An 11,574-nucleotide genomic window follows, 5' to 3' on the forward strand; every position below is an offset into this window, starting at 1 on the left:
TATCTGAGTGTCCTTGAGAGAGGGCTGCTTTACCCAGAGCTAGTGATCCACTCATGGTGGGAGAGAAGGACCTTGAAAGCAACACGCCATCATTTCTGCCATATTCTGTGTGTCACACAGATCAATTTGGTAAAGTGAGAGTGGAGATTACATGAGGGTGGGGATCACTGGGACTGTCTGGCTACCCCTGGCTGAGGAGAGAAGGAACACATGGAGGACCTACCATGTGAGATACAGCCCCTGCCCAGTGATGGTGAGAGTGGAGCATGTCCAGCAGTCCACATCCCTGGGCAAGACTCGTTTACATGATTACAGGGTCCTTGTTGAAGCTTCCTGGAGTAATAATTGAGATGGCCTACAAGCCTCGTTCTCCACTACGTTCAATGCAGAGTGTTACACGTACATAATAATATAGTTTGATCTGTATGTTCATCTAACTATAATAATAGCATAATTAATATACTTAGATCTAATATAAAAGGAGTGGAAATTTGAGAGTTTTAAACACCTAAATAAAATATTCTCTAATAACTGAAGTTTAGATTGTGAAGGTAACACAACTTTCAGGCCAGTCCTGCGCTATACCCTGCTGGTGACTCATCTGGCTAATACAAATTAATTAATAACTGAATTTAACATTTTTATTTCAGGTGTGCTTTGATTGTGGTGCCAAAAACCCCAGCTGGGCAAGCATAACTTATGGGGTGTTTCTCTGCATTGACTGCTCAGGGTCACACCGGTCACTTGGTGTTCACCTGAGTTTCATTCGGTAAGTGACTGTTCCCTTGCTGGGTGGCAGAGATTCCATTGTTATGTTGGGTCTTTCCCCTTTTTTCATTATGTTTGCTCTGACATCACGCAAGATGGCAGGGTGATTGTGAGATATAGAGATTGAGTCTTATGTCCCTCAGTAACCTGGTAACTCAGGTATCATCTACAGAGGAGATTTTGTCAGAGACACGAGGCTGTGACTGTGACAACCAAGTCAAAATGGAGGCTGTGACGCAACATTTCCTTCCGTCCCTTTATTAGTGGGAGGTGCACACTCTTGGGAGAGGGCTTCAGTGCTGTGGGTCCCTCCTACACACCAAGGAGGGCGTTCAGGTAAGGTGGGAGCCCCCTTATATCAGGGTGCCACTTCCCACGTCCCCTTCTGGCTTTGGCTCCCAAGGACACTGATAGTCCAGAGTCCGAGTAAGTGATTTTCATTTGACTTTAGTAACGATTTCAAATATTTATAACATGAGCCTCTCTGCTCTCTCCCTGAGGACGTGGGCCACGCTGTGGCCTCTGCCAGTCATCTTCCACTTCTTGCAGTATGGCTGGAGCCACTGTGGGACCTCTGTGTGCACCAAAGAGAGGCGCCCCCTCTCCACAGAGAGCCCACAGTGGGAGGCGGGAAGGGCCACCCTATGAAGCAAAATAAATTGAAATAAAAAGTGGAAAAGTGCCTCTGTCCAGGCTTAAGGTCTGGAGCTGAGCAAGGTCTGCACGTCAGTGGCCGCGGCCTTTGCCAGGCCCCTCTGCAGGGTCCATGGAGCAGCCACGGCTCAGGTCTCTGGAGGAGTCACCTCTGCCAACCAGCTCACCCACTTCCCTGTCACCTCTTTTTCCAAGGAAAGAACCTGCTGGGCAGGCTACTTGGAATCACGGCAGTTTTATTCTCTACTATGACTTAAGGAGTATTGATATGATGTGATTGCTGTAACAGAGCGAGTGTTCCTGTCGGATTAAAATCTGTGATAACTCCAAACGACATTTTATGTGGTGGCACAAAAACCTAGGAATAATCACAGCATAGCATTCTTTTTTCATATATTAAAATACCTTACTAGTGCATGGAGTTATTTTAGAAACCAGCTTGTAAAAACACTGTCGGTTAAATATATATAGCTATATAATTCTGGATAATTATTTATAAAGGCAGTTATTTTGTATTCTTGTGGTTTCAGAGTATCTATTATTTTCTTCTTTTTTTTTCCTTTTTTCTTACACTTTGGTTACAAAATATTTTGAATATACTATCCTGTTCTTGTCTCTTTTGTAAATATTGAGGGATTTAGTTGCCATGGCAAGTTTATTTATGTATTACAGGTTTTTTTTTTATAGTAAAATACACATAACAGGCAACTTATCACCATTTTTAAGTGTACAGTTATGAGTTATTTAATACGTTCATGAGCCGGCTGTGGTAGCTCACATCTGTAGTCCCGGCTACTCAGGAAGCTGAAGTGGGAGGATCACTTGAGCCTATGAGTTCAAGACCACCCTGGACAACACGGTGTGACCCCATCTCTCAATCAATAGGTAAGTCAGTGAGTAAATGCCTAGATATGTACACACATTTATGATGTGCCACCAACGCTGCCAGCCATCTCCCTCACTCTCAGTCTTGTAAAGATAACTCTATACCCATTAAACAGTAGCTCCCTATTTCCATCCCCCCTAGTCCCCGGCAATCACCATTCTACTTTCTGCCTCTATGATTTTGACTACTGTAAGTGCCTCATATGAGTGGAGTCAGAAGTATTTGTCTTTTTGTCACTGTGACTTTTTTGTCACTCAGTATAATCTATATTGGAGTATAGGTCAGAATTTCCTTACTTTTTAAGGCTGAATAATATTCCATTGTATGTATGTACTGAAACCAGAGTTCCAGATGAAACCAGTGTTCTGCTTCTGTCCATGGGTGGAGGCTGCTTGAGTTGCAGGCCTGTGTAGCCCAGGAGCCTTTGTTAGTGTTAGCACCTGTTAAAGCAGAGGATGTCTGCAGCGTCAGCTCCAAGCATTGCAACTGGCAAAGCTGGATTCTCCTCCACTACCACCAAGCAGCATGTCATAGTGCTAATGGCAGGCCATGCCCCCAGTGTTAATAGCCAGCCTCAGCCACCTGCCTGTCTCCTCTTCCCTGGTTCTTGTCTTGTGAATTTGAAGAATGAAATCCATGGTTGAGGAAGGGTGAGCCTAAAAGAGTAGGATTCATTCAAGTGAGAAGCAAAGAGACCGAGCTCCGGCAAGAGCAGGCCTGCAGGGTTGCCACTGAAATGTGCCAGTCTAGGGGCGCCGAGCGATAGCTGTGCTGATCAGGTCTTGGTACACTACCCAGGCTATTGGTCAAAATCTGTGCTAAACAGGTATTGGAAAAGGTTAAGCCTGCAGGTTAGCCCTCGAGTCTGCAGCCTTCGCTCAGGTCTGCCCCACTGTCCTGTCTCCCTTTTCCAGCTGGACAAAGGAGTTGACGGGAAGGTTTGGAAGGTTAACTTCATGGAGTGGCCTTTACATTAAAGAAGCCTTACTCCGGGGCTATTCCCTACCCTGCCTTATTCAGTACTACATTGTGCTTGTCCATCGAGCATGGATAGACCTTGAGCTGCTTCCACATCTCAGCTACTGTGAACATTGCTGCCATGAACAGCATATGCAGATATCTCTTTGATGATAAATGTTTATTGTTTAAAAGAAAAAAAAAATCTCTATAAGAATCTGTTTTGAGGGGCTGGGGATGTGGCTCAAGCAGTAGCGCGCTCGCCTGGCATGTGTGCAGCCTGGGTTTGATCCTCAGCACCACATACAAACAAAAATGTTGTGTCCGCCAAAAACTAAAAAATAAATATTAAAAAAAAAAAATTCTCTCTCTCTCTCTTAAAAAAAAAAAAAAGAAGAATCTGTTTTGAATTCCTTTGTGCACATACCCAGAAGTGGCATTGCTGGATCTGATGGTAATTCCACTTCAAATATCTTGAGAAGCTGTCATACTGCTTTTCACAGTGGCTGTTCCGCTTTCTATTCCCATCAGTAATGTACAAGGGCTCCAGTTTTTATGCATGCTCTCCAACAATGTCTTTCTTTTTCTTCTTTTTTTCCCCATCTCTGGAGATGGAACCCATGGCTTCATGCATACTATGCAAGCATTCTACCACTGAGCCACTCTCCACTGACTTATTTTTTATAGTAGCCATCCTAATGGATATGAGATCGTGTCTCATTGTAGTTCAATTTGCAGTTTCCTAGTGATGTTGACATCTTTTCATGTGCTTATTGGCTATCTGTCTATCTTCTTTGAAGCATGTTTACCCAAGTTATTCAACTTTTTTTTTTTTTGGTACTGGGGACTGAACCCAGGGATGCTTTACCACTGAGCTACATCCCAGTCCTTTTTATCTATTATTTTGAGACAGGGTCTTGCTAAGTTACTGAGGATCTTGCTAAATTACTGAGGGTTGCCTTGAACTTGAAATCCTCCTGCCTCAGCATCGTGAGTCACTGGGATTACAGTTGTGCACCACTATACTCCACTCTTTGCCCATTTTAAAATCAGGTTATTTTGGCTTTTTGTTGTTGAATTTTAGGAGTTCTGTATGTTTGGAGGATATTAATTCCTTATCACACATAAGATTCCCAGGTGTTTTCTCCTTTTTTGTTGTTTTTTTTTTTTTATTCTGTTGACAAGTCTTCTGATAAACAAAATTTTTAAGTTTCCATGAAGTTTGGTTTATGTGTTTTCCTTTTTGCCTGTGCCTTTGGTGCCAGAAACCACTGCCAAATCCAATGTCATGATGCTCTCCCTCTTTTCGTATTTTCATAGTTTAGGTCCTACATTTATGTCTTTAATCCATGATGAGTTAATTTCTTGTTTATGGTGTGAGGTAAGAGTACAACTTCATTCTTTTGCACGTGGATATTTAGTTTTGCCAGCACTGGTTGTTAAAAAGACTGTTCATTGCCCATGTAACCAGATTTTTATTTATTTATTTAGTTAGTTAGTTGCAGGGGCTTGAACCCAGGACCTTGCTCATGCGAAGCACGCACTCTGTGACTGAGCTACTCCTCCAGTCTAGATTTATTTTGATGTACTTTTCCCCAGATTGATAGCAGTTAACATATGGTGACAGCGTGCCCAGAGCACGTGAGGACTGGGCTTGAGACCAGAGGTGACTAGCACACTCCCTTTCTCTGCTGATGGTGTTCTTTCCCTCTTTCCCCTTGCCACTCCCTCCCATTATAATCTGGCCCCCCTCTTCCTCACCTCTAAAGCATACTGCCAGAGTACGCTGGTCCAGGAAGGCAGGCAGTTTTCTGGTATGTTCCTTGTTGAGGGAAGGACCAGCCTGGATCTGGAGGAGGCTGGATGGCAGGATCTGTTTGGGCTGGTGCAGGCTTCACCACTAGTCTTTCAAAGGTCAGATAAATACATGTGTATGAATCATATTGCTTATGAACAATTCAAAAACAGCAATTAAAAATCAGTGCATAAGCAGAGGGCAATAGTCTAGGATGTGGACAAGAGAAGTCAAAGGTGAAAAGGTACTCAGCATGGGTTTGGGGTTTATTTGGGGGATGGCTATTCTTTAAATATTTTTATTGATGAAAAAAAAAAAAAACATTGCATACACTGGTTCATTGGAAAAAAGTCCCAAGCATCCCCGAAGTATATAAAGTAAGATGCAAAAGTCCCTCTTCTAGGATCCCCTCTCCCTTCTTCCTGCCCTGCCAGCCACACACACATTTCCCAGGCGTGGCCACTGTTCACAGTGTGTCATGGGAGGAGTGTTAAGTGGAGTTTGTTATTTTGTAAGTAGAATTTCAAGTCAACATTTTACAAAGGAAAAGTATAAACTATGGCTTTTGCCGGCAAACCAGGTGAAGGCAGGTTAGAAGCGTACAGAAATGGCAAGCTGGGCCAACTGAAGTGTCCCCAGTCCCGCCACCTCTGAGGGCTGGAACTCTTCACCTGTGTTTCTGGAATGCCCAAGTGTCAGGCTGCTCCGCTCCCTCTAGCTGTTTCTTCTCAGGTTTGTCTTTAAGTATTTCCTGAGCTTATGAAATGGGAGCCCCACACGATTCTGTGGGAGGGGGCAGGGGCTGGGGTGAGTACGAGGATGTCAGAAGGCAGACTGCAGAGATCTCCATGAGAACTGGAAACCAGCCCAGCTACCAGTCAGCCAGGTGCCTGCTCAGGGGACACTGGAGACCACCCTCATTGTGTTAGTATAGAAGGGGACACTTTCTTGACCCTGTATGGAACAGTTTCACACAAACAACCAGGTGCCCAGAAGCCATTCCTGAGCCTGTCTGTGAGTACACGTCTAGGTTAATTGTGTGCTTTATTCCCTTTTAAGTTTTGATTATATGAAAACTGTTCTGTTGACTTTGCAAGATCATTCTGATTTCATAAGCTTCTGAAATCTGTTTAAATCCTCTACTTAGAAAAAGTGCTGACTTTGGCAGCCTTAAGGGAAGCTGGTTTGTACAGTTTTTAAGGTTATATTTTGACTCAGGATTGTCGGGATTTGGGGACCCTGTGTTCTCGCTTACCTGGTTGGTACCAGGAGCCGTTGGGACACACACTTCTATAGCCTTTCTTGCCTTCCTGCTTTACTTTCTTCTTCTTTTTTTTTTTAAGAGAATTTTATTTATTTTTCAGTTTTTGGCAGACACAACATCTTTGTTTGTATGTGGTGCTGAGGATCGAACCCGGGCCGCACGCATGCCAGGCGAGCACGCTGCTGCTTGAGCCACACCCCAGCCCCTTACTTTCTTCTTACACTCTCTGCTTTCACTTATCTCCTAATCTAAATTGAAGATAAGAAATTACCTGCAGGGAGTCCTGGCCTCCTGTGGGAGGAGGTGCTGTGAGCTCACGTTTCTTCCTAAGGCTCCTGTAGACATGTTCAGAGCCATCGTCACCAGAGACTCGGAGCTAGAAGTCCAGTGTTCTGACAGAAAATCCTGGCAGCTCAGCAGCTCAGTTCAAGAACGATTCATTCTTAGTTGTTGTTGTTGTTTTTAATAGTTGTAGTTGGACACAATACCTTTATTTTATTTATTTATTTATTGTTATGTGGTGCTGAGGATTGAACCCAGCACCTCACACGTGCTAGGCGAGCGCTCTACTGCTGAGCCACAACCCCAGCCCCTCATCCTTAGTTTTTATAGAACTGTATTTGTAAGAAATACATAGAGAGTTCTTGGGCTTCGTTTTTGTAAAGAGAACTTAGGACTAAAGTCACAGAGTCAGAGCAAGGCAGAATAGGCAGGGCCTCACCTGAGGACACACGTTAATGCAGCCCATATTCAGCTACCTGTGATGGACGCCTCTGGCCTAGGAGCACTGGGGGAAGCTTGGGCCTGCCCCGTCTGGAGTAGGGTGTCCAAGCCACCAATGGCAATGGCGTTGAGGGACTTCCAGGCACAAGCTATTTATCAGGGCCAGGTCCACATACTCTCAGATATTAGCTTACTTCACTTCTACACCAACAGGATGAATAACACTGTCATCATTCCTACTTTGTGGATGGGAAAAGAAGGCACAGAGAGGTGAATGCTTCTCCAAGGTCACATGGCCAGCAAGAGGCAGAGTTGAGGTTGGCACTCTCAGTCTCTCCAGAGGCTGTGCTGTCAGCCGCTTCCCTGTGATACGGAGCGAGGTGGGGTGGTGGGGAGGTCACAGAGGGAGAGGATGTTCCTGAAAAGGTGGTGCCTAAGCAAGACCTTTCTGAGAGGGGTTCAGAAGAGCTAATTGCTTACTTGGTGGAAGGTGCATCGCCTGATCCTCTTCCTTTACCAAGTCAGACTTTCTGAACAGAGGGGAGTTTTGCTTGTTTTGTTTTTATTTTAGAAGCCTATCTCTTACAAAGTGTGGTTTGATCTCTACGTTTTATACATGACCATGGAGTGCACTTGTCATTGTGTATTAGTATCTTGAAGTTTAACACTTACACAGTTAAATGACACCAGCAGACATAGGCATTAGCCAGGGGAGGGTAGCCCAGAAGGAGATTCTGGTGTATCTGGGCATGCTTGTCCTCTCCCCTGCTGTCAGTGTGTGCAGCGTGCTCTGCCTCCTCCCATCGTGATGGTGGGGGGCGGGCTGTGTTGGGGATGACAGGCCTGCCTTGCTCTTGCTCACGTCTGTGGACCTGGTACCTGGCCAGATGGATTACCATTAATCCTTTGGTGACACTGCGTCGTCAGTGCTCTGCACACTACTGCTTTTGCCCTCTCTGAGCTGATGTCACACTGGAGATGAGGATGTCAAGCATGGTGGGAGGAGGGGGGCATGCAGCTTGCACTTCAGGAGCCTGGCAACCTGCCTTTCCCCGCCTTCCTGTGGGTGGTAATGTCATCCACCTGATGATCACAGCATGCGCATCCTGCAGGCTCCTTCGAGGGTCACAATTTGCAAGTAGATAGCTGACCTGAAGACATCCAAATGGCGTATCTATTTTGGGTAGAGATGTGTTACGAAATTTTAGCTTATAACCCCCTAAGGATGAGAGGCAAGCAGTTGGAGTAATTGCAGCAGCCCCAGGACCCTGACACATCCCTGTGCCCTATAGGAGATGACCTACAGGAGTCAGTGCCATTGGCCTGCCCATGGGCAGTGCAGAGGACAGCAGTCCACAGGGTCAGGGAGACCTTGGCTTCAGGGGCTGCTTAACTGTCCCGGCCAGAAGGCCTGATATCCTGAAAGTATGTATCCCTGTTAACACAGACTTCTGCAGGATCCTAAAGCCCAAGGAAACCTTGTTTTCAAAAGTTCGGTGATTTACCATTTGTGGTGGGGCACACCTGTAATCCCAGTGGCTCAAGAGGCTGAGGCAGGAGGATTGCAAGTTTGAGGCTAGGCTCAGCAACTCAGGGAGGCCCCAAGCAACTTAGTGAGACCCTGTCTCAAAATGAAAAATAAAAAAGGGCTGGGGATGTGGCTCAGTGGCTAGGTACATCTGTTTTCGATACCCCCCCCCCCAAAAAAAAAGCTTAGTGATTTGATTCTAGCAATGAGAAGTATTAACGTTTAGGAATATTTTTTGTTTAGATCTACAGAGTTGGATTCTAACTGGTCATGGTTTCAGCTGCGATGCATGCAAGTTGGAGGAAATGCCAATGCCGTGAGTTCATTTCAGTCCTTTTCCTTCTTGCTTAGATTCCCTGGTAAAGAAGTTCAGCTCCTGTGTGCTTGGGAGGCCATATGGGCTAAGAGACAGACCTGGTGGGCTTATTTATGCAAAAATGTGTTGAACATCTGATTTAAGCAGAAAGCTGTTGGACAGAGAGCTGGGTATGCGCAACAGACAAGACCCCTCTCATGAGTAGAGAGTTGGAGCACACTGAAAGCTTAAACATCAACAGTGGGGCAGGAGCCGTGGTTCAGGACTGTACTTCCAGTGACTCTGGAGGCTGAGGCAGGAGAATCACAAATTTGAGGCCAGGCTTAGCAACTTAACAAGGAGACCATGTTTCAAAATACAAAATTAAAAAGGGCTGAGGATGTAGCTTAGCAGTAAGGTGCCCCTAGGTTCAATTCCTAGTACCCTTCCCCCCAAAAAATAAGTATATTGACAATAAAATAGCAGACATAAAATCTACATATTAAAAAACCTGTACTTTGCAACCAGTCTATGGCACATGCTTGTAAGCCCTAGGGACTTGGGAGGCTGAGGCAGAAAGATCAAGTTCAAGGTTACCTGTGCAATTTAGGGAGGCCCTCTCAACAAAAAGTAAAAGGGCTAGGGATATAGCTCAGTGGTAAAGTGTCCCAGGTTCAATCCCAATACAAAAACATATACATGTATTAACAAAACCTGTACAACAATAATAGCAGACGAATATCACATATTAACTTATAAATAGTAACTTCTATATAAAAGTAACTTTTAAAAAAATATTTATTTTTTAGTTATAGTTAGACACAATTTATTTTTATGTGGTGCTGAGGACCAAACCCAGGGCCTCACATGTGCTAGGTGAGCGCTCTACCGCTGAACCACAACCCCAGCCCCAAAAGTAACTTTTTTTTTAGTTGTAGATGCACACAATATTTTTGTTTCTATTTTTTAAGTTTTTTTATGTGGTACTAAGGATCCAACCCAGTGATTCATGAATGTGAGGCAAGTGCTCAACCACTGAGCTACAACCCCAGCCCTATAAAAGTAACTTTTAAAAATGTTCAAATAAGGCTGGGTGCAATGGCATGCTCCTGTAATCCCAGCAGCTTGAGAGGCTCAGGCAAGAGGATCTCGAGTTCAAAGCCAGCCTCAGCCAAAGTGAGGTGCTGGCTGGGATTGTGGCTCAGTGGTACAGCGCTCGCTTAGCATGTGCAAGGCCCTGGGTTCGATCCTCCGCACCACATAAAAACAAATAAGTAAAATAAAGATATTTAAAAAAAAAAAAAAAAAGTGAGGTGCTAAGCAACTCAGTAAGACCCTGTCTCTAAATAAAATACGAAATTTGGTGGTGTGGCTCAGTGCCCCTGATTTCAATCCTAGGTACCTCCCCCCAAAAAAAGTTCAAATAATTTATAGTTTTAAAAGAGTGCATAATATTTAAAATTAAATTCATATCTAAATTAGTAGTTTAGGGCTGGGGCTATAGCTCAGTGGCAGAGCGCCTGCCTTGCACGTGTGAAGCACTGAGTTCGATCCTCAGCACCTGTTCATCTACAACTAAAAAAAATTTAAAAAAAATAAAAATAAAAATAAATTAGTAGTTTATAAAATGCCAGAATTCCTTAGGTCAATGTTTCTCATCCCGTTTTCATTATTATCACCTTAGCAGAAAAATTCCATTAACTTTGTTGTCTTAACTTGGATTGGATATTTCCTAATGAGGGAAATTAAGTGCTAAGGGACACAATCTGGTCAGGTAGGGGTGAGCCCTGGAGAGCCACAACCATTGCAGTAACCATTCCTTTTCCCCTTTGTGCCTCTTCATGTGTACACTAGGTGTCTCCAGCACCTTGTTAGAAACCCTTTCTCATTAGCACGATGCTCACAGACTCAATAGTGCTGCCCTTATTGCTGAGGGTTGGAGTCACCAGTCCTCCAGCTCACCCTTTCAGGTGTGCAGAGAGCAGCTCGCCCCCACCAGTGAACATACGGAGACAGGGAGTCTGGGAGAGGGGAGACGGCAGAGCTGCTGACTGGGCCTAGAACCCGTCTGCTTGGCTTTGAACCCCAGCTCTGCCCTTGCTGTCTGTCACCTTGGGCGCGTTGTTGAGTCCCTCTGTGCTCAGTTTCCTCACCTGTCCAGTGTAGTGGCAGTGGTGACCGCGTGATAGAGTGACTGTGAGCATTTGATGGGACAATGCCCATGCCCAGCTTTGGACAGGAACTGAGAGATGTGGACCGTCAGTACTGGCCCTGATCAGATTGGGTCATTGCAAGGACGGCCTGTGCCAGTCTCTAGAAGACCCGCTTTAACTCATACATGAGTTCTGTGATTCCTTTGTACGTGTGGACTCTCGTGAAGTGGTGAAGGCCGTTTCTTCTAATTGTTTGAACATTTGTGCTGTCACCTCACCTGTGCCGTTATCTCTGCTGATGAAGAAAGGGTGCTGCACAGGGTAGGGGTTTGCAGAGCACCTAACCAACTTGTCAAGACTTCTGATTTAATGAAGTCCAAGTTGGAATTGCTTGCTCATGAATTAAAAATAGTTCTGAGACAAAAGGATCACAGGTTCAAGAACTTAGAACATGTCTCAAATAAAAAGTTTAAAACGGCAGGGCGTGTAGCTCAGTGGTAGAGTGTCCCTGGCTTCAATCCCAATACCAAAAAAAAAAAAAAAAAAAAAAA

The 11,574-nt window shown here is 44.7% G+C and overlaps 1 protein-coding gene across 2 annotated transcripts in view; it reads left to right on the forward strand.

Annotated features, from left to right (window-relative positions):
- Positions 1-627: 627 nt before the first annotated feature.
- Arfgap3 (ADP ribosylation factor GTPase activating protein 3) overlaps positions 628-11,574 on the forward strand; it is a 40,623-nt gene continuing 29,676 nt past the window's right edge. For both annotated transcript variants that reach the window (XM_048803044.1, XM_015501755.2), the window contains exons 1-2: positions 628-769; positions 8,819-8,891. In XM_048803044.1, the coding sequence (XP_048659001.1) occupies positions 8,865-8,891 (27 nt within the window). In that variant the 5' untranslated portion in view covers positions 628-769; positions 8,819-8,864. The remainder of the gene's footprint in view (positions 770-8,818; positions 8,892-11,574) is intronic.

This window comes from Marmota marmota, unplaced genomic scaffold, assembly GCF_001458135.2.
Source record: "Marmota marmota marmota unplaced genomic scaffold, marMar, whole genome shotgun sequence".
In the NCBI taxonomy this organism is placed as follows: Eukaryota; Metazoa; Chordata; class Mammalia; order Rodentia; family Sciuridae; genus Marmota; species Marmota marmota.